Below are 24,102 nucleotides of genomic sequence, written 5' to 3' on the forward strand. Positions count from 1 at the left end.
CAAGATGGCAAGGTTCAATGGAGTACCCAGTAGAGAAGCTGGAACTCTTTGATCTGATTGTTCTGTTTGCTGAGAAAAAGGTGCCCCCTTCAGGGTGGAATTTTATGTTGCACAGGAGTGTTGCCATGGGAACCAACACAGTCAAAACATTTTGGCAGAGTCAGCTTTGGCAGGACAAATGTGCAATTTTTTGATTCGCACACAGGATAATCAAATATGTCCGCATAACCCAGCTGTGGATGAAATGGCACAGAAGAAGGGTCTCGACCCAAAATATCACCCATTCCTTCTCTCCAGAGATGCTGCCAGTCCCGCTGAATTACTCCAGCTTTTTGTGTCTATCTCTGACAAAATCCATTTAGTATTTACTGAATATAGCCTATTCTGTTGGCTGCTGAGAGTTGCGTTCACTAATGGAAGATTAGATGTAGATTTAGAGGTACTGCATGGAAACAGGTCCCTTGGACCACCGAGTGTGTGCCAACCAGCCATCACCCGTTAACATTAGTTCTATGTTATCCCACATTATCATCCATTCCCTACACACTAGGAGCAATTTACAGCAGTTAATTAACCTACAAACCAGCACGTCTTTGGCATGTGGGAGGAAACCAGAACACCCGAAGTAAACTCACGCGGTCATCGGGAGAACGTGCAAACTCCACACAGAACAGTACTCGAGGTCAGGATCAAACTCAGGTCTCAGGCATTATGTGGCAGTAGCTCTACCTGTTGTACCACTGTGCTGCCCTTAATAAAAGGATGTTAATCTCCTGAGAGGTTTCCTTTGAGTATCATCGAGACTTTGGGCTTGTGCTCCAGATTCAAGTCCGTTCCTGTAGATGGTATAGGAATGGATGTCGTGTCTGTTTCAGCTTTTGAAAATGTTCCCAGTTAGCTCTATCCTCATCAAATCAGCAGCAGCAAATATTCTGACAGTGGTTTACTGCCCAGGAACTCAGTTTCTCTCTTGTCAGATCCTGCCTGATGTGATGAGTATTTTCAGCATTCTCTATTTCTGACCAAATTGATTTGTTTTGTAGCTCCTTTGTAAACAGAGATAATTTTCAGGACATCATGCGGCACTTTCACAATAAATCAATAGAATGCAGATAGGTCGTGCCCATCTGCAAGCAGAAGAACGATTTAATAGGAACCTGAGGGGCAACATTTTTACACAAATGGTGGTGGGTATATGGAACAAGCTGCCAGAGGAGGTAGTTGAGGCAGGAACTAGAGCATTTAAAATACATTTGGACAAACAAACCAAGTATCTTGGCATCAAATTGCAGAATGATCTGCGTTGGAATGGTCAGACTCATCATGCAACGGTGAAAGCAACAGGTGTCCTAAACTTTCTGAGGCGCAACTTTCATCATTGTTCAACTTCTGTCAAGGAGAAGCTATACTTTACCCTCGTTAGACCTCATTTGGGCTACGCAGTTGCAGCATGTGACCCATACACAAATAAAAACATTTCTTCCATCGAACGTGTCCAAAGACAGGCAGCTCGATTTGTTACTAACACCTATGAGAAAGAAGAGAGTGTCACCAAACCTCTGAATTCTCTGGGGTGGAACCCTCTCCAAGACAGACGTGAAGCTCACCGTTTGACCTGTTTTTACAAAATGTTAAATGGTCAGCTCGACATAGACTACAAGACCTACACCAAACCCAAACCAATTAGGAGCAGACGAGGGCATTCGATCTAATTTGTGATCCCAGCTACAAAGACAGATGTATACAGCAATTTGTTCTTCCCCTGCACAATTAAAGCATGGAATAATCTTCACCCAACTATAGTTACCCAACCAGATGCAACTAAATTTAAAGTAGCTCTTTCTTCCCAATAACCCTTTCTGGCTTAAATACTCCCTTCACCACCTCCAGTTTAAATTCCATTTGGAATATTTTGGAGGACCAAGAAACCAAGAACCAAGCCAAGTACATAAAAAGGGAAGGTTTAAAGGGATATGGGCAAAAAGTGAGCAGGTGTGGCTAGCTTAGATGGGCATCTTGGTCAGCATGGACAAGTTGGGCTGAGGGGCCAATTTCCATGTTGTATAGCTCTGTACGAACACTGAAATTCTTATAACATTGTAATAACAAGGGAGGCATGGTGGCGCCTTGACTACGGGTACTGTCTGTACGGAGTTTGTACGTTCTCCCCTTTTCCTCCAGGTACTCCAGTTTCTTCTCACATCCCAAAGATGTACAGGTAAAATTGTAAATTGTAAATTGTCCTTAATTAATGTACAAACCCAAATTATGTGATGATATATATATTAAAATGTGGTTTACAAGTTGAATTTTAGACTCTAGACTTTAGAGATACAATGCGGAATCTTGCACTTCAGCCCGGCGAGCCCACGCAGAAAAAAGATCCCCGAACACCAACACTATCTTACACACTAGGGACAATTTAACCAGTATGTCTTGGGGATGTGGGAGGAAACCGGAGTAACTGGAGGAAACACACGCGTCTTGCTGTTCTATTCTGTCATAATGTTTGTTAAAAGAGATTATGATAAATATTGGAAGCAGAAAGCTTCAAAGATCGACACTCTTACCTCAGTTTTCCCTTCCTTCAAAGGATGGACAGAGGGGAGAATGGCTATGTAACCTCTCCACCGTAGATAGGTTCCGTGTTACACTTAAAGTAGCACTTAAATACAGATTTGGAACACAGAATGAAACATTTATTCCTTTCCCTAATAGCGATGTATCTTATAAAGATTTTTTATTAAAAAGACCCAATTGTTACTCTCCGAGGACCATACAGAATACTAGTATTTCTGGGAGAGATGTGAAAAGTGATCTATTTTTGAACAGGATCAGTTGTGTATAATTGAGCACTAGTTTGATTGGGTTTCATCTATCATTGCAAATGAGAAGGATACAGATGAAATCTATTGAACTACTGAAACACAGGAGTGCTCTTATGGTAAGAAGCACATATTTAAAGCATTCATCTTGCTGTACTTACTTTGCAGTTATAAATCTAGAATCCTCAGCTCATTGCAAAATGCCTCTACATTCTTTCAGTTTTCAATGGGCTGTGGGAAAAGAGCACTTCTGCAGAAGGGTAATGTGATCCCACAGAACAGCCACCTACCCATCTGTGACACATATGGACTGCAGGCAGGAGGCCCAAGTAATGGCACTAGGGAGCTGAGGTGGGGGTTGGGTCGTTAGTGAGAGGCAAGGAAATGTTCCTGCTTTCTGCACTGATGTTTAGTTTAATTTAGAGATACAGCATGGAAACAAGACTTTCAGCCCATCGAGTCCATACCGACTATCCACCGCCTCTACACACAAGTTCTATGTTCTCCCACTCTCTCATCCACTCCCTGCACATTAGAAGCAATTAACAGAGGCTAATTAACCTACAAACCAGCACGTCTTTGGAATGTGTGAGGAAACTGGAGCACCTGGAAGAAATCCATGTGGTCACAGGGAAACATGCAAACTCCACACAGACAGGATCCGAAAGTCAGGATCGAACTCGGGTCTGTGGCGCTGTGAGGCAGCAGCACTACCAGCTGCACCACTATGCCACCCCATTGCCCTGAAGAACCTGTTATGCAAGATGGTGGGGTTGCTGAACTGATGACTCTGAAGATAGTGAGTTTCTTAATGCATGCTATGGTCACTCTGCTTTGTCTATCAGCTGTATGAGAAGGAGATACCAGACCTACTCCCCATCCATTAATTATAATGACCAATTTTTTTCCTAAATGTACTCCCACATGTTGAAATTCCTGATCTGGAATATGCGTTTGCAACATCCATCCATTGTGTTAACAGCAGCTCTGGGCAAAAGCTCAGAACTTATTGATGTCCTAGATTTCCCTCCAAACTGCTGTAAAACTCCACACATGGTTTCGTTGTTGGACCTCCATCCAGAGAAATAGATTGCATTTTGAACAATCACCAATGCTGATAAAATCCATCCTCCAGTGAACTGCCTGGAGTTGCCCATTTCCTAACCAACCCTACCCTAGGAGGCTGAGGCAGTGAATGTGTTTCTATTGTGAACCAGATTAAACTGGTGAATTGTAAACCTTGACTAAGCCATATCTGTTATACTGCTGCTCCATCATTTATGTATTGATTAAGTTGTTTCTGGTCTGCAGAAATAAATGTGACAGTCAAAATGTTATATTTACTTGCATGGTGTCTGGAACATAATGACATATTTCAGCAAGTGAGTCTGCTTGGTGCTCCCAGCTCTGGTCAGACCCACCCTGCCCCAGATTGTTGCCGTCTGAATAGGATGGGTTGCAGGGAGTGAGTGCTTGCAGAAAGAAATGCTCCTCTCACACCCATCAGATGATATGTGCAGCACCTGACAAATCCATTCCCCTTCACCCTGCTGGTGTCTGGATCAGTCAACCATGTCTACAGTATGTACATAAGGCACGGATTCATGACCAGTGAGGACTTGTAACTGACTTTCACAATTCATGACCTGTTCACTTTCAGTGTGTGTGTGCATGAGTGTGCACATGTGTGTGAGAAATTAATTATATGAATATGATTGTAAAATGTTTGTGTGTGTGTGTGTGTGTATGCAGCTATGTCTGTCCACACGTATTAATAAATGGGATATACATAAATTGGTGTGAATTGAGGAAATGGAGGACTTTACTTAATGTTTCTCCTCAATGACAAAATATGTAATTAATAGTAATTACCACACTTCTTCAAAAAGTATTCCAAAATATATGTGACTTGGGATAAAAATATCCTGCATTCGGATATAATTTTTCAGAATAATACACATCCTATCTGGAGTGCATTGGTGGAATTCTGCTGTTGGTGGAAATAATTCCTGTGTGTGTGGCCTGCAGTGTTACAATAATTTTTTTCTTTTTAATAAACACACACAGTGCACAGAGGGAACTCGCCATGGCAGAAAGCAACCGGCACTGGTCAGCTACACCAGAGTTGCATTGATGTAGCAGAAACGGCATGCTGCAATTATGCTGTAGATTCGCTCAATGAGTGCATTTGGACAAAATTTGGCAGAATTGTGAATTGAGAAGGAGATTCACCTCCAGCTATTAGTTTTTATCTCATTTTATAACTGCAGCCCATTGCAAAGTGAAAAGGTTTCCAGCTGGTTTTGTGAAAGCAATCTATTTGATCGTGTGGTGGTTGCAGCAAACAGGCAGCCCTGCTCATTATTATTTGAGCGTTAACAGGCAAAACTGCTGAATATCATTAAGTGGGATAGTGGCAGGTATTGTAAATGAGCCAACTGTTGCTTTGAGTTCCTATCTAATCACATCAAGCAGTAAAGTACATATGGACAGTATTCCTTTGAAACTCTGAATGGTAATTTTTTGAAAGTCAGCCTGATTAAATTCATCTGTGGTGTGGTGCTATTAAATATCTGTTTGTAATGCAATAACATCGTCGTCAGACATGAAAGAATAGTGTTCAGCTAATCAGCACATTACATTTTACTCCAACTAATTGACGCTGAAATTCTTTCCAACTAATTGACGCTGAAAAGAAGCAGAAATGAATAGATCTTGACCTTGAATTTTATCATAATTAAGCCCATTTATACACAGCTACAGTATGGCGACACCAGCTGTAATGCATTGTCTAATGAGATGTCATGCAGTTTAGTTTAGAGATACAGCACGGAAACAGGCCCTTCAGCCCACCCAGCCCGCACCGACCAGCAATCCCCGCACAGTAACACTATCCGACACACAAGAGGGACAATTTACATTTACACCAAGTCAATGAATCTACAACCTGTACTCCCTTGTGGAGTAAGGGAGGAAACCGAAGATCTTGGAGGAAACCCATGCGATCACGGGGAGAACGTACAAACTATGTACAGACAGCGCCCGTAGTCGGGATTGAAGGCAGCAAATCTACCGCTGCGCCACCGTGCTGCCCAATTTATGTAATTGATATAATACCACAATTACAACTTATTGGTCTCTGAATCTCACATCCATGCACCATATACAATAGGTATGTATGTTACTTTACACAACAATTAAGAAAAAATAATATTCAAGCAAACTTTTTAAAATGTAAGAATAACGTTGGCCTAATGGCAGCCTCCCGAGTTACCAATTCATGGCTGCTCTGATTTGGGGTTTGAATATTCAGAGGCTGAGTCTGCCTCATGATTCAGAATAACTCATGTTGCAGATAAAGGTTATTTAAGTCAATTTTTCCCCACACTAGTTAAAAAAAATTGCCCTGGGGCCTCCTCCACTATCAGAATGAGGCCTAATGCTAATTGGAGGAACAACACCTCATATTTCGCTTTAGGCAGCTTACAACCCAGTGGTATGAATTTTGATTTCTCCAACTTAAAGTAATCTTTGCTTTCCCTCTCTCTCAATCTCCCCTCCCACCCTAGTTCTCTGACTAATTTCACTGTCCTTCTGATTAATTTTACGGATTGTATGCCTCCTTGTCATCTTCCCCTCAGCTAACAATTAACCATTCTACATCTCCTAATTATCATCTGCTTTGATTTGTCATTTTCACACATTACCCTTCCATATCTTTAGATTCCCTCTCCCCTGACTTTCAGTCTGAAGAAGGGTCTTGACCAAAACGTCACCCATTCCTTCTCTCCAGTGATGGTGCCTGTTACGTTGATTTACTCCAGCATTTTGTGTCTATCTTCGGCTTGTACTCGCTAGAATTTAGAAGATTGAGGGGGGATCTTATAGAAACTTACACAATTCTTAGGGGGTTGGACAGGCTAGATGCAGGAAGATTGTTCCCGATGTCGGGGAAGTCCAGGACAAGGGGTCACAGTTTAAGGATCAAGGGGAAATCTTTTAGGACCGAGATGAGAAAAACATTTTTCAAGCGGAGAGCGGTGAGTCTCTGGAACTCTCTGCCACAGAAGGTAGTTGAGGCCAGTACATTGGCTATTTTTAAGAGGTAGTTAGATGTGGCCCTTGTGTCAAAAGGGATCAGGGGGTATGGAGAGAAGGCAGGTAAGGGATACTGAGTTGGATGATCAGCCATGATCATATTGAATGGTGGTGCAGGCTCGAAAGGCCGAATGGCCTACTCCTGCACCTAATGTCTATGTTTCTATGTTCTATATAACCAGCATCTGCAGTTCCTTCCTACACCTATTGATATTAATCCCACTTGTAGGCTCTTAGTCCATAGTTAGCAAGGCTTAGGGACTTCATGTGCTCATCCTAATACGTTGTGAAGGAGTTTCTAACCTCATTTCCCTTCACATAGTGTTTAACGGACCCCCTCCCTGCCACCACCCCCCACACTCATTGACTGAAAAAAAATCTTTCCTCAAATCTTTTTTTGCTTTAAATCGTTTCCTCTAAATTTATGATTTCCCTGCTAAAGAAAACTGGTTCATTTCAGTCTCACTTAATTTTAGTTGAGTTTGATTTATTATCACATGTATGGAGGTACAGTGAAAATCTTTTGTTGCGTGCTAACCAGTCAGCGGAAAGACAATACATGATTGCAATCGAGCCATCCAGAGTGTACGGGCATTTAAATAGACACCCAGCCATATAGCAAATTGAGCAACGTGGATCATGTGCAGACAGATGGCGGTAGTTTAATTTGATATCATAGTTGACACAGATTTCATGGGGAAAAAACATTTTATGTTCTATAATCTTAATTTTCCAGCTCTATGTCTCAGCAACTATCCAATATGCCTTTGTAACCACGCTATCTGCTTTCAGGGATCCATGGAGAACGGTCTCGACCTGAAACGTCACCCATTCCTTCTCTCCAGAGATGCCGCGTGCCAGCTGAGTTACTCTAGCATTTTGTGTCTATCCGAGGATGTGCACTCCTTACCATTTATTTTCTATCCCCTCGTTTTGACCTCACCCAATCAATTCTCCCACTTTGCACGACTGAAATCCATGTATCAGCTTTCTGCCGACCTGATAATAGTTGGCTAAACATCTAACTAGCAGACAAGAATATGACAGTGAACAATCACTGGCTTTTTCAGTAAACACAAAGTTTCTTTATGCTCGCTTGCTTGGTTGACACAAAGCACCCAAAATCAATCATTTAACAAAAGGAAGAGTGGGTGGAATATATTCCCAAATCCCATTACACTGCCGCTCTTTGTCTCTAAGCTCAAGGAAATGGTATTTCACCACCCAGGTAGACAGTCGGATCTTGTGTCTAACTGTGTCTCACAATACATGTATGAAATAGGAATATCTTGCGTGCAATATCTATTGAATGTCATGTGCCTCTGACCCATTGTTTTTTGTGGTAGGTGATTAGAAATGTTGGACTAGCCCTGGAGATGCCGAAGAGACGAGACATCCTCGCAATTGTGTTGATTGTTTTACCATGGACTCTGCTAATTACCGTCTGGCACCAGAACACCATCTCACCGCTGCTGACTCTGCGAAAGGGTAAGTGTTGACCTGACCAAAATGGACAAAGCGATTTTAAAAGGATGCTTGAGAATGTAATTTTCCACAATGACCTGCAAATACAGGGACCTTAGAAGCTAGGATCTCTGATTCCAGAGATTTGATATGAAAATGAATTAATGCCTTGTAGCATTTCACTGCGCACCATTTTAAAGGATGGGTGTCTAAATATAACAGCTGTATCTATATATGGACATAGTAACCTGCTTGATATCCACTATGCACCATAACTGGATCGATTGTAATCATGTATTGTCTTTCTGCTGACTGGTTAGCAAGCAACAAAAGCTTTTCACTGTACCTCTGTACACGTGGCAATAAACTAAACTAAACCCACACCTGCAGCTTGCACATTAAAGCTGAGTAACTTATAATTGTCTGAGTGCACTGGATAGTTGACAACTGGTGTTTATGTTGAATGAGCAGCTGTATCTTCTGGACACATACTGTATAACACGTGCAGAAATGCTTTTTGTTTTTCGTAGAATTAGGGCAAACAGGATACACCATAAGTTTTTACATTTTGAACGTATTTGTGCTTTAAGAAACAAGTATTTTTCTTACTCTGTTTTCAGCTTACTCGTGTTCTGAGGTCAAAACTTGTTCCTGAGTGTTGTTAAATTATGCTCTGTAATTAGTCTCTGTGAGATGCACGCAGCCCAAGTTCCCAAGTTGATGGCCCATATCTTCAATCCTTTTATAAACACAAAAAGCTGGAGTAACTCTGCGGGACAGGCAGCATCCCTGGAAAGAAGGAATGGGTGACGTTTCGGGTTGAGACCCTTCTTCGAATCAATCATTTTACTCATTTAGGGTATTTCTCAATCTCAAGTTAATCCCCTTGCCTGTAAAGTAAAACTGTCAGAAATGAGCTCTGATTGCAAAACGGTGACAGTGAATCCATGCTGAATTTTCTGGCTGAATATAACTTTTATTTCATTGGGCTGTGAGTGCATTAGACGCTTCACTGAATGTCAGCATGGCTCAGCTGCTAACTTTCCTGCTTCTGGGTCAGATAATTATGCCTTCAGCCCTGCACCCATGTTGAGCTCGTCATCTCAGCTAACACTGCACCATAATATTGACAGCACACTGCAGTTAGGAGTACTGTCCTTGATATGTTATTAAGAAAAGATCTAGACAAATTGGCTGGGTAGACGTTACAGATCCTATGGAAGTGTGAAAAAGACAGCATGGATTTTCCCAGTGTTACTGGAGTCATCACCGTATCAAAATGTTTTCCTTTGTACACAATAGGAACTTCCATGGGTAATTGGATATTGATAATAATCAACTGGATGTAGTACCGTGATAGATTTTGCTCAGTTAAATGCCATATAAATCCAATTGTATTCAATACTATCATATTATCTGCACAATGGCCTGCCATAGTTTTTAGATACAATGGAACAGTATGGAGTGCCATCTAGTGCTAAAGTGAGAGCTCCATTTCATTAGCAAAGAACGTTGAAGCCAAGAGCAGAGTTACCCACTGTAAATTTATTTTGCTGAACTTTTGTCATTTTTCTTGCAGACGATGGGAGTGAGGTTGGCAACCGTCGAGATTTTGGACAGTCGACAGACTCCAAGGAGTATTGCCCGCCAGATAAGGATATTGTGGAGGTGATCAGGACAGAGTATGTTTACACACGACCCCCTCCATGGTCGGACATCCTGCCCACAATTCACGTCATCACTCCAACTTACAGCAGGCCTGTACAGAAGGCAGAACTGACGAGAGTTGCCAACACCCTGCTCCATGTGCCCAACCTCCACTGGATAGTGGTGGAGGACGCCCAGAGAAGAACCACACTGGTGACCCGGCTCCTCAAAGAGATGGGCCTGAACTACACACACTTGAATGTAGAGACACCTCGCAGTTACAAGCTGAGAGGGGACATTCGCGATCCTCGGTTTCCACGTGGCACCATGCAGAGAAACCTAGCGCTGAGGTGGCTGAGGGAAATGTTCAACATGAACAACACCCAACAAGGAATCGTGTATTTTGCAGATGACGACAACACCTATAGTTTAGAGTTGTTTGAAGAGGTAGGTCGTATCTAAAATGGGTGACAAGTAATAAGATTGCTACCTGAATTTGCACTGTTACGCTTGGTCATCATTGGTGATGCACGTTACTTGTATTGTGAGAATATTGATGATGTTATTAGTAAACACAGCTTAGATAACTCTTGCTCTAGATAGCCCTTCAATATTAAATTGATAGATTCATTTCCCAAAGACCAATTGTTTGTGCCACTGGACCCTAATGGGGATGGTTAAATGTTGCATTGATCAGGAGTTATTTTTATGACACTTGGTTGCCAAGTTGATGACATTAGTTGTGATGTTCACATAATTGGGTGTATAATGAGACAGCCGTCATCCTCCATCAAGATTGTTCACTGACCAATGCGTTCATATTGAGGGTCAGAAATATTCAGAAACACTATATGAACTCTCCAAATATGGGCTTGAACACCTTGCTTGTATTCTCTAACATAACCTACAAAGTTTGTATTTTGAGATCTCTATTTGTTTACCCGCTTTCCAGGGGCGCCGCACGATAAGTAGCCCCGCCAACAGTCTGTCTGTTTTTTCATCTTTTTTTTAGTGTGTGTTAAAAGTCTGTGTAAATGTTCTCCGGTTGTTTTATGTGGGGGTAGAGGAGGTGGGCGGGGGCGGGGGGACGGGGTAAACTTTTTTTCAGTTTCTTACCTTGCTGGAGATGCGATTGTTTTCTAGGTCGCATCTCTGGCCATGGCCGATCTGTGGCTGACCCTCAATATAGCTGGAGGCCTCCTTGTACTGACTTTGTGCCCCACCGCGGGGCATGGACTTAACATCGGAGCCGATCCTTTGCCTGGGATTACTCCAACCCTGCCCTGCGGACTTACTATCAAGGGCTTGCAGTCTCCGGAGAGGGTAGTCGGGAGCTCCAATGACGCAGAGTCTCGACCAGCCCCGATGTGGGGTCTGATCGCAGGCAAGGGGGAGCTGGCATCCCCCCAATGTGGGAGCTGATTGACCCGATGTGGAGGGCCCAAATGCCACCGGCTACGGGAGTCAAGATCCGTCAATGGAGGGTTCGAGGCCCCCGACCATGGGAGAGCTAAAACATACTTGGCTAATAAAGTATAATTGTGATTGTGGTTCTTGCATGTAAACATGAAGTCAACAACTACCAAGTGGGTATTGTGTTAATGTGGTATTTATCCTGCTGTGGTGCATTCATCTCTATGCACACTTAGCCTGGGGTGCTGGCCTCTGTGCAAACAAGGGTGGGACAGAGAACCTACTGAATTGAAGAAGGTTTCTCAATATGGGGCATGTTTCTGCAGTGAACACGCACACAGTGATACCCCGTCTAGCACTACCCTGCAAACGCTGATCCATTGTGACTTTACTGGTCCTGGAGACGGTGTACTCTCAGTTGCATTTCCTGCCATCGTTTAAAGAAGATATTGGCCCACTGTGCGCTATTGAGTGAAGATTCTGACACTCTGGCAACAATGAGGCAGTGGTTTCATCACTGGTCTCTCGGTTGAGCTAGTCAGCATGGATAAATCTCTGGTAGCTGTGCAGATAAAGGAAGAGAGGGGATAAGTTTTTCATCACACCAAGAGATAATGAGATGACCATAGGTCCAGGTGGTCTAATAACACATGGATTAGGTGGTACCTGTCCCCTTCAATGCCCACACTCACTGCCAGCCAGAGTGCATCTGTAAGCTTGGTATGTCAGTGCTCAACCACCACACTGTTCAATCCAGCGTATCCAACATCAGACTCCACAGTCAACCATTGCAAATTGGTTCACTTCATACTGAGCCAAGAGGTGATGAGATCATTTTAACCATGTCATGTGGTAGGAGTGTGTCAACGGAGGGCTGAGCCCTCGCCCCAAGTTCCTGGCACAGGTTCCTGTTCCAAGTTCCTGGACAGTGACGTACAGCAATAAGAAGGTAGGGGTTCACCACAGGTCCCCAGCACAGCAACACTGTTGGTAATACAGCTCTCTATATACAATACTGCAGCAGTGATTGCATTCGCATTGCATTTTCCGTGGCAATATCGAGCCAGTTATATGTATTTTAAAAATTACTCCACATTTTACATGTGATATTCCTCCCCAGTTTACATTGAAAGCACAGCACCCAATGATAACTGTATTGATTGCCAATGCTCATGCTAAATTATCGGGATGTGCTAAGAACTGGTTGACAATAATCAACAAAGACTGATACTAATTCATCAAAATGACTAATATGATGCCACAGGGAACTGCCCTTGTCCACAATATTAATATATGTTAAGGACCAAAGTAAGAAAGTAATATGTTAACGAAGGAACTGCAGATGCTGGAAAATTGAAGGTACACAAAAATGCCTGAGAAACTCAGCGGGTGCAGCAGCATCTATGGAGCGAAGGAGATAGGCAACGTTTGCGAGCCAAAACCCTTCTTCAGACTCATTAGGCAACGTTTCGGGCCAAACCACTTCTTCAGTCTGAAGAAGGGTTTCGGCCCGAAACATTGCCTATCCCCTTCGCTCCATAGATGCTGCTGCACCCGCTGAGTTTCTACAGCATTTTTGTGTACCTAAGAAAGTAATATTGCAGGTGATCCAAAATTATCTAAATTGGTAAGAAAGAGACAAATAAATGATTCTACGCAGAGAGACAAGCTGAAAAATATGATAAACTAGACAAAGTGCAACCCATCGGGTCCCTGTCACACAGGAGGGCTGGTCCCCAAAAGCAACATTTCACCACTCACCCATAGTCCGAAACTGCGCAGGCGCGGCTGACGGGTTCCCGTTGTGACGCCAGAGATCCCCGTTGTGATGCAAGTCATGGCAACCCTTCCCAAGTGCGCCTCGCCACCCCTCTTCCTACCCCTATCCTCCTCCATTCCCCCTCATCCCCCAGAATTTCCTCCCCCACCTATTCACCCACACTCTTCTTTCCCCTATCCTCCTCCCCTCCTCCACTCCCTCCCTCTCCTTTCCCCTATCCTCAGTCACTCCATCCCTCCATCCATAACCACTCTCCCCTCCCAAACCCCCTTGACGACATTGTGAGGTGGAAGCTGCTGTGCTTTTTAAAAATGGTTTTAATGTAAATGAGATCCCATTATGACGTCATTGTGGGGTGGAACATTGCTGGTGGGCAGTTTATGTAAATGAGATCCCATTGTGATGTCATACGCTGCTAACTGCCAGTGCAGATGAAAGAGATTTTTGTCAAAGTGGTTTTTGTAAAGTTTAAAATGTGAATAACTTGTTATATATACCATCAACCTGAACAAAACTTGATATACCACACCACAGGACAATGGTGAGTAAGGTGGGCCAAATTGTTGCACTATTGTATACCGTTTTGGCATAATTTCAGGATCACACTCATCACATACACGCACACACACACATACATCGAAACAAACAAGATCTTATATAGATAAGAACAATATAAATGTGAACAGAGAACGTTCATACTATGCACATCGAATAAACAATCTGCAAACAATCTGAAAATCTCTGGGGAGCCTGAAATAATTATCTATAAACTAGACTGGAATTTCAGCATTTCTGCAAGGCATTTTGTCGTTCAAGAAAATTAGTTATACCAATATTGTGCAGATCGATTGTGAAACTGGATCTGGAATATTGCATACAATTTTGATTACCTAAATTCATAAAGGATAGAGAATTTAAAAATTCCATTTACCGAAACATAAGAGGAAGGCATGATACATTTTTCAAAATGATAGAATATATGAGGTGTGAAACAGATGATGTAAGAATAATATTCATAATTGTTCGAAGAAAAAAAATATACCCCATTTTCCACTCCACAACTCCCAGTGTGTATTGGAATAATCAAATGGTTTGTGAACTTGCCAAGAGATACCTCATCTCGGTCCGGAATCTCACGTCCTTGTAAAATACTTGATGTTTTATGGGTTTTGTTATAATTAGGAAAGTTTATTGTAATAAAGATGAACGAATGAAACAGAGTAAAGAGCAAGTCATAAACATTAATGGAATGCATTACAACAATCAATTTTAATTGAGTACCTCAGTGGAATTAGATCATACTGAGTCTGTTCATTTAAGTGTGACACAACATGTGGTTAAGATTTGTTCATCACCAATTCACTCTTCAAAAGAATTGCTTGCCGTACCATAACCTCAAATCTTTACATCTTTTCTTCCCTTCAGGGGTACTTTTCAGTACGTTTTTAATGGTGGTAACCAAAGAACCAAAGGAGAATTTCACTTCAAAATGGAATTTGTAGTATGGGGTCTGGAGATGGAGGAAGTGCAGATGTTTTGTCTATAACACACAATAGAGGTTAAAGATTGCAGTAGTTCTTACTTGCACGTGTAATGTAATAAAGCATTCCAGAGTGTGCTGTAAAACTGAAATTCCCACCTAGTCAAAGAAACGAGTTGCAGGAAGTATCTGAAAGGATAAAAGAGTGGTGGAGTGGATCAGGGTAGGAATGCAAGGGCTTCGGGTCACCATAGTTGATGGCTCTCCTACTAATGATGGAATAATTAGTGTGGGAGATGTCCAAGACATTACTGTGAGAAGTGATGTGTAACAACGACAGGGATGAAGCTATTAAGGAATTTGAAAGTAAAAAGAAAAGCTTTAAAATATGGATTTGATTAACTGGGTAGCCCACTTTAAATCAGGATGAATAGTAATTACGGAGTAGTAGGATGTTGCAAATCAAATCTAGTCAGAATGAGATATTAAGGAGAACAATCAAGAAGGGAACTTATACATAGGGGTGACATTCATAAGATGTTGGATACTGCTGCAAAGGCCAGTATTCACTGCCTATCTCCATTACCCTTAAGAAGAAACTAACCACTCGCCTTCTTGAGACACCAGTGTTTGTGGTGGTGATGTTCCACAATGCTGGTGCCAATGGATATACATGACTTTATCCACCATCACTGAAGGCACAAATACACATGAAAAGGTCAAAATGGTGTACAGCTTGGAGCACATCTTGAAGAAAGCAGTGTTGCCATTTGCATGCTGCGGTTGTTTTTTACATGATAGCATTCTTAGGTGTGTGTGGTACTGTTCAGGAAACCTTGGTGAATTGCTGCAGAGCATCTTGTAGATATTTCATACTGCTGCTGGTGAACTGAGTGAATGGTTAAATTTGAGGATTGGGTTCTAATCCAAGGAGTTGCTTTGGCCTGGATAATTCTGGGCTTCCTGAATGACAATAGACAATAGACAATAGGTGCAGGAGCAGGCCATTCGCCCCTTCGAGCCAGTACCGCCATTCAATTTGAGCATGGCTGATCATCCCCAATCAGTACCCCGTTCCTGCCTTCTCCCCATATCCCCTGACTCCACTATCTTTAAGAGCCCTACCTAGCTCTCTCTTGAAAGCATCCAGAAAACCTGTCTCCACCTGCCCTCTGAGGCAGATAATGCCACAGACTCACCATTCTCTGTGAGGAAAAGTGTTTCCTCGTCTCCGTTCTAAATGGCTTACTCCTTATTCTTAAACTGTGGCCCCTGGTTCTGGTTTCCCCCAACATCAGGAACATGTTTCCTGCCTCTAGAGTGTCCAAGCCCTTAACAATCTTATATGTTTCAATGAGATACCCTGTCATCCTTCTAAACTCCAGAGTGCACAAGCCCAGCTGCTCCATTCTCTCAGCATATGACAGTCCCGCCGTCCCGGGAATTAACCTTGTAAACCTATGCTGCACTCCCTCAATAGCAAGAATGCTATCAGAGCTGCACTTGATACAAGAGGCAAGTTGATGTTATTCCATCATATTTTTTGTCTGCTGGTCAAAAACATTTGAGACACCGGGAAAAGGGTCAATGTCTGGACAGGACAGGTTTAGAGGGATATGGGCCAAACGCAGGAAGGTGGGACTAGTGTAGATGGGATAAGTTAGCCGGTGTGGGCAAGTTGTGCAGAAGGGCCTGTTTCATTGCTGTAAGACTATGACGTTTGCAGAATATGCAGAATACCCAAAACCTCTAACTGTAGTTAGACACAAAAAGCAGGCGTAACTCAGCGAGACAGGCAGCATCTCTGGAGAGAAGGAATGGGTGACGTTTCAGGTCGAGACCCTTCCTCCTCTAACTGTAGTACATTGTATTTCGTTCTGATCAATGAAACCACAGAGAATTCTGATTGTGAGTGACCCAGTGAAATAGTGAAATTCTTGCTTGCTGAACATGGTCTTCCTCTGGCACTTTTGTTATACAAGGGCACTTATTACTCAAATGTAAATGATGCATGGGTCTTCACTGCATGAACGTTTCATTACCTGTGGAGCTGCATCAGTAACATATCCATTTATAACCGAATGGTGGAAGGTAGGTCGCTGATGAACCAGCTGAAAGTGAATGAGCCTCACTAACTACCATAAAGAATGTGACTGGCTTCCAAACAACATATTGGATCTCCTTCTACTTCTAGTACTACTTCTTAAATTACCCTTTCACCTTAAAGCTATTCTCTAAAATATTAGACACGTCCACCTCTGGGAAAAAGACTGACCATCTAACCTGTCTCTGCCTCCAACCGTTTTATATACTTCCATCAATTTGTCCCTCAGCCTCTGAAGCTCCAGAAAAAAACAATACAAGTTGGCCGCACATTCAAGCAACCCTTGCTTTCCCTCTCTCTTCATCCCCTCCCCCTTCCCAGTTCTCCGACCAGTCTTGCTGTCTCTGACTTTTATCTCTGTACTGCCCATTTCACTGACATCAGTCTGAAGAAGGGTCTCAACCCGAAACGTCACCCATTCCTTCTCTCCGGAGATGCGGCCTGTCCCGCTGAGTTACGCCAGCATTTTGTGTCTATCTTCGATTTAACAAAGCATCTGCAGTTCTTTCCTATACGGGTTGGCCAAACCTATCCTCTCTAATCCAAGCAAACTTCATTGTGAACCTCTTCTGTATTCTCTCTACTCTGATATCAACATGCCCTAGAGCCTAAAATATCACCTAACCCTTCCTGATCTCACTATTTTCCATTCCTTCTCCTGAGTGAATACCAATACAAAAAACTATTTTATTACCTCACCCATTTCCTCTGACTCCAGGAATAAATTCCCATTTTTTTGTCTCAGATATTCTTGGCCATTATTATCCACCCAGATTTCTCCATGAAAGGACAAAATGTATACTGTTTTGGCGGCAGCCTTATGTAGCATCCACAGAAGGTCATGATAAAAAATGCATGTTCCAGCCCAATCCCGCACTCTGCCACATAAATCAATCTTCTGACTCCACGCTGCAATTGCAGCCTCCGTCAGCTAATTCTTGATTCAATGGTCATGTTTTGGTTCATTGCAGGCAACTTTTAAATGTCCCGAATTATGATGACTCCGAGCTCATTGGAAAGGTGGGACTCAGTGATATCACCCCAGGGCAATTTTTTCCCAAGTTGACTTTCACTCTTAACATGGCCCATTATGCCTCAACTTGAAAAACATTGTTCAGCCCATTAGAATTGTAACAGTATGTAACATAACTTGCATAAATCACAATGCCTGATAGCCCGCAGTGACAGATTAATGATAAATATGATAATGAGACAGTGACAGATGAAACACATTTCCCCCATTTATCTTTCTCAAGCTTTTCATTTAACTTTGCATCCCTGACAGTTATTCATGCTCCTTCAAGCATCATGGCAGCATGGTTATTTTTGGTGATCTATAATAACCTGGCAGATAGGATGTCATAAGGAATTCTGAACAACTGTACGTTGGAGACTCTTTGCTAAGATCTTAGAAAATATCTGCAAGTAGGAGGCCCTTCGCCCCATTGTGTCTGTGTTTGCAGAGAAAGAGCTCCCCAGCCTAACCTCGCCTTCACATGACCTGCAGCTCTTACATTGTACTCTACAAATGGGACTAGCTTAGATGGGTCAGTAGGGACGAGTTGGACCGAAAGGCTGGTTTCCGTGCTCTATGACTCTATATGTCCTTGCACTCTTTAATTAGGATGGAGCTTTCTGGCCTTATTACTCCTTCAGCCACTGTGCTCCAGAACCCTCTGGATTAAAAATATCTGCCACTCCCCTCGAATGGTTGGCAGAGCGGTGCAGCAGGAAGTGTGGCTGACTCAATTCTGAATGACCAGAGTTCAATTCTGACCACTGTGTGCAGTTTGCAAGTTCTCCCTGTGATTATGTGGCTTCCCCTTTGGTGATCCAATGGCCTGACAAATACATATGAATCCATAGGTTAAATGGTAGCTGCAAATTTCCCCCAGCATAGGTGGGTAACCGGAGATTGGTGGTGCATTTCATGGGCATGTGAAAGAGAACATGTTCTCGGGAAATAAGTGGATGGATGGGACTCTTATAAATGCCAATCTGATGTCGATGGGCCCAATGGCTTTTTTTAGTTTAGTTTAGTTTATAGATACAGCGTGGAAACAGTCCCTTTGGCCTACCGAGTCCGCGCAGACCAGCGATCCCTGCACATTAACGTACAAACTCCATACAGACAGCGTCCTTAGTCTGGATTGAACCAGGGTCTCTGGCGCTGTAAGGCAGCAACTCTACCACTGCGCCACCGTGCCACCCTATATCAATAGACAATATGGACGCAGGAGTAGGCCATTCGGCCCTTCGAGCCAACACCACCATTCACTGCGATCATGGCTGATCATCCACACTTAGTACCCCGTTCCTGCCTTTTCCCCATATCCCCTGACTCCGCTACCTTTAAGAGCTCTATCCAACTCTCTCTTGAAAGTATACTGGCCTCCACCGCCTTCTGAGGCAGAGAATTCCACAGATTCACGACCCTCTGTGTGAAAAGGTTTTTCCTCATCTCCGTTTTAAATGGCTTACCCCTTATTCTTAAACTGTGGCCCCTGGTTCTGGACTTCCCAACATCGGGAACATGTTTCCTGTGTCTAATGTGTACAAACCCTTAATAATCTTACATGTTTCAATAAGATGTCCTCTCATCCTTCTAAATTCCAGAGTATACAAGCCCAGCCGCTCCATTCTATCATAAGACATAAGACAACATAATCTTGCGAGCAAAAGTCTGCTTGTTTTTGACATTTCAACTAAGGGAAATAGGTTCTTCCTATTTTCTCTATGTAGACCTCCCGTAATTTTATAGACCTCGCTTCAATCCCCAAACAATCACAGCACATGCAAACTTTCCATTCTTGCCGCATCTTTGGAAATTCCTTGTGCATCCGCCCCAGCATAATCTTATCATTCTTGTAGTGTGGCGATTAGACTGTACACAGCAGTGTTCACTGTGTCAGTATTCTGGTGGCCTTGGCACTAATTTGCTTCCAGTTTAGATCGTGAAATTTTAAAGCGACATGTGCTATCTGGCAAATTGTTAAAAGCAACAATGAGCATTGCAGAGTTGGTAGGGACCAGTCTCCGTGCTGATTTGATGCCACCCTTGACAAATTAAGCTGTATTAATCCAGTTAATGCCGTGTGTTAATCACACATGGAAAGCCAGCCATTTAGCAGCAAGGTTTGCCTCTCCCCTCACCACCTCCATCAGTATCTCAATGATGAGAGACTGTTGGCAAGTTGCCAGTTTGTGAGAAACACACTTAAGACAGCTCACTGGCACAGGTAGCAGAGCTGCTGCCTCACTGAGCCACAGACACATACATGTTTAACCCTGACTCTGGGTGCTGTCTGTGTGGAATTTGCACATTCTCCATGTGACTATGTGAATTTCCTCTGGATGCTCAGTTTTCTCCCTCACATCCTCAAGACATGCTCCTCGGTAGGTTAATTGGCTTCTGTAAACTGCCTGTAATGCGTAGGTGAATGGTAGAATCTGGGAAGGTAAAATTACAGATTAGTGTGAGAATGATGAAAATATAAGAAAAATGATTAATGGGATGAATGTAAGATTAGCAAGAAAGGGTGGTTGATGATCAATGTGGACTCAGTGATCTGGAAGGCCTGTTTAGTTTAGTTCCTATTGGGAAACAGTGGCATTAAAGCTGCAAGAACATGCTGCTACTTGTACAAATAAATACTTTTGCAAAAGGCTCTGGAAAAAAGAGGAGAAATGGGCTGAACAACAACACATAGGAGCGGCAGGGAAATTGGAGGGGTAGGGTTGGTGAAAGAGTTTGGGGCCTATGCTTACAAACTGCCAAATGCTCCCATGAGATCTGATACAAGGAACAATACTTGCAAAGACTTGGGGTCCTATAAAAAGATAGTCAGAGATCTACTGAAGATAGAAACAAAAAGCTGGAGTAGTTAAACTCAGTGGGGCAGGCAGCATCTCTGGAGAGAAGGAATGGTCTATTTTTCCCCTCTCAACCCCATAGAGTCATAGATTCAGTCATAGAGTGATACTGTGTGGAAACAGGCCCTTCTGCCCATCTTGCCCACAACAGCCAACAAGTCCCAGCGACACTAGTCCCACCTTCCAGCGAGAAGGAATGACCAACGTTTTGGGTCGAGACCCTTCTTTAGACTAGTCAGGAGAAAGGGAAACGAGAGATTTAGACGATGTAGAGAGATAAAGAAAAATGAATGAAAGATATGCAAAAAAGTAACAATGATAAAGGAAACAGGCATTGTCAGCTGCTTGTTGGGTGAAAATGAGAAGCTGGTGCGATGGGTGGGGGAGGGATGGAGAGAGAGGGAATGTCGGGGTTACTTGAAGTTAGGTAAATCAATATTCATACCGTAAGCTGCCTAAGCGACCTATGAGATCTACCTCTTAAAGAAGCCAGTCCCAGAACCAACCTGGGATCCTGGAGCCCATTGCCTGTGGCTGGTAAGGTCTTCATTTATTGGGACCACTGGTAGGGACCACTGCAGATGGGAGATGACAAAACATTTTATTCACAAGAAGGGATTTTCTAGAGAACATAGTTGCCAGAGGAAGTGTTGGAGGCAGATACAATCACAGCATTTTAACGACATTTGGACATGTACATTTTGGGAAATGTGTAGAGGGGATACAGACCTAATGAGGGCAAATGGGAATAGCATGGATAGACACCATGTTGGCTTGGATGAACTGTGATGTTCAACTCTTGTGACGGTCTGAATAAAAATTTCAAAGCAGAAAATCATGCAAGTAATCAAACAAAAAATATTTCTGAAGGAAGCACACAGCAAATGTCATCGTCATCAAGTAAGAAGATGCAGAAGAAATACTTGTCACTTCTTATGTTCTCTTGATCTTGTTCCACCACTGAAGAAACAGTTTCCAATTACAAAATAATTCTCCCTAGTAATTAACACTTATGGATCACTTAACCAGCTTTGAACAGGAACTTTGTGACGATACCTTAGATGTTGGATGGAGAGAGGAAATAATTTAATATTCATGGAAGTTATTGATTTACCAGTAGATGGATCTTTAAAGAAACCACACATCTAGTAAATTATTACAATGCTTGTTCTATGAAAATCCACGTGCATGCAAGAGTATGAGCATGGAAGGAATGTGTGGATGTTCATGTAGTTAGCTGTTGTATGTGCATGTTTGTGAGTGGGTGAGGTAGAACATGCATAGGCCATGAAATGTATGTGATTTTAAGTTGCCAAAGGAGTCTCGCTGAACAGCAATTGTGAAAGAATTAAAGCGTTGTGATTCTGATGGATCCATGCCGTAGTCTACCTGGTCTCTTGTCGGTTCCACAAATGCAATACACGCTCTTAAAAACAGCTTTGTAAGACAGTCATTTAAGAACTTGAAGGAGGACTTGATCTTTCCATATAAAATGCTGAAATAAAGATGAGGGGAATAACATTAAGGGATAGAAATATTAAATATTAAAAATAAATCAAAAGTGCATTAATGCAAAGAAAATCAATCGTGTTACCTTATTTTTTTTCAAATTTCCATATCAATTTAGAGAAAATGCAACTGTGAATTTATCTTTTCAATAAAAGGAAATAATTGACCTGCCGAATGAGGAAAGTGCTCATGTTATAAATCTTTTACGCAAGAGAAAAACAAATAGGACATTAAAATTCAATATAATAACTGCTTTGTGCAGCAGTTGGAGGGACCTCAAATAAGTGATAGGAGAAGAATTAGGCCATTCGGCTCATCAAGTATGCTCTGCCATTCGATTATGGCTGATCTATCTTTCCCTCCTAACATTCAACTTCGCCCCATAAGCCCTGACACACAAATCTATCTATCTCTATCTCTGCCTTAAAATAATCAATTGACGGCCTCCGCAGCATTATGTGGCAGAATTCCATAGATTCACCACCCTCTGACTAAAGAAATTCCTCCCCATCTCCTTCCTAAAGGAAAGGCTTTTAATTCTGAGGCTATGACCTCCAGTCCTAGACTTTCCCACTAGTGGAAACATCCTCCCTACATCCACTCTATCCAAGCCTTTCAATATTCAGTAAGTTTCAATGAGGTCCCACCTCATCCTTCTAAACCCCAGCGTGTATCAGCCCAGTGCTGTCAAAGGTCACACAAAAATGTTTGCTGATTCTGCCACCTGAGTTTGCTAAGATCATTTTAGTGTAGCCTTCTTCACTGGAGAACCCAGCCTTTGTAGCTTTTAGTGTTTAGGTGAAAGAGATGGTGGATATCTAGATAGACACAAAATGCTGGAGCAACTCAGCGGGACAGGCAGCATCTCTGGATGGAAGGAATGGGTGACGTTTTGGGTCGAGACCCTTCTTCAGATTTCTGTTCAACACTTTGATGGAGAATAACTACTTCCATTGAATGGTCAGGCAGCCAGCTCCAATCACAAGAAGATCCAAATATGGCCTTTGGTTCACATTTTCTATCCATGTTGACTAAACAAACATGTCAAATATTAAGGAAGATTTTTTTGATAGTCTGTAAAATCCTTGTAAATTATAGATAGGATCAATCTTCGCGATGCAATTTTTTTCTGTTAATCGATTTATGGTTCAAAAGAATAAAACATTTTCTTTTCCACTCCCTTCAGATGCGGACTACAAGGAAAGTTTCGGTCTGGCCTGTTGCCTTTGTGGGTGGACTTCGATACGAATCCCCAAAAGTGAATGCAGCAGGAAAGGTCTACGGATGGAAAACGGTGTTTGATCCGCACAGACCATTTGCTATTGATATGGCTGGGTTTGCAATAAATCTCCGGTTAATTCTGCAGAGACCTCAAGCTTACTTTAAACTGCGTGGAGTCAAGGGAGGTTATCAAGAAAGCAGCCTCCTTCGAGAACTGGTGACACTCAATGACCTGGAACCTAAAGCTGCCAATTGCACTAAGGTAGATCTTTTTTTTTAATCCCAAACATGGCAACAATATTTATATTGGTAGGAAAGAACTGCAGATGCTGGTTTAAATCGAAGATAGATGCAAAATGCTGGAGTAACTCAGCGGGACAGGCAGCATCTCTGGAGAGAAGGTATAAGTGACGTTTCGTGTCGAGACCCTTCTTCAGACTGATGTCAGGGGAGTGGGCTGTACAGAGATAAAATGTAGTCGGGGACAGTAAGACTGGTCAGAGAACTGGAAAGGGGGCGGGGATGGAGAGAAAGGGAAAGCAAGCAACATCAAGTTACCCACCGAGTTACTCCAGTATTTTGTGTCTATCTAATATTTATATTGGACCTTTCTCATCCACAGGATGTTACCTTAGCCAATTGATGACTTCAAGAATGGTTATATGGACAAAAACAAATGTCAATTTAT

General features: G+C 42.5%; 1 protein-coding gene across 1 annotated transcript in view; it reads left to right on the forward strand.

The window, feature by feature from the left end:
* LOC129712396 (galactosylgalactosylxylosylprotein 3-beta-glucuronosyltransferase 1-like) overlaps nucleotides 1–24,102 on the forward strand; it is a 156,181-nt gene that overhangs the window by 110,222 nt on the left and 21,857 nt on the right. The window contains exons 2-4 of the mRNA XM_055660794.1: nucleotides 8,270–8,411; nucleotides 9,967–10,481; nucleotides 23,380–23,676. Coding sequence (XP_055516769.1) covers nucleotides 8,300–8,411; nucleotides 9,967–10,481; nucleotides 23,380–23,676 — 924 coding nt within the window. The 5' untranslated portion in view covers nucleotides 8,270–8,299. The remainder of the gene's footprint in view (nucleotides 1–8,269; nucleotides 8,412–9,966; nucleotides 10,482–23,379; nucleotides 23,677–24,102) is intronic.

Source organism: Leucoraja erinacea, chromosome 32 (assembly GCF_028641065.1).
Source record: "Leucoraja erinacea ecotype New England chromosome 32, Leri_hhj_1, whole genome shotgun sequence".
Classification (NCBI taxonomy): Eukaryota; Metazoa; Chordata; class Chondrichthyes; order Rajiformes; family Rajidae; genus Leucoraja; species Leucoraja erinaceus.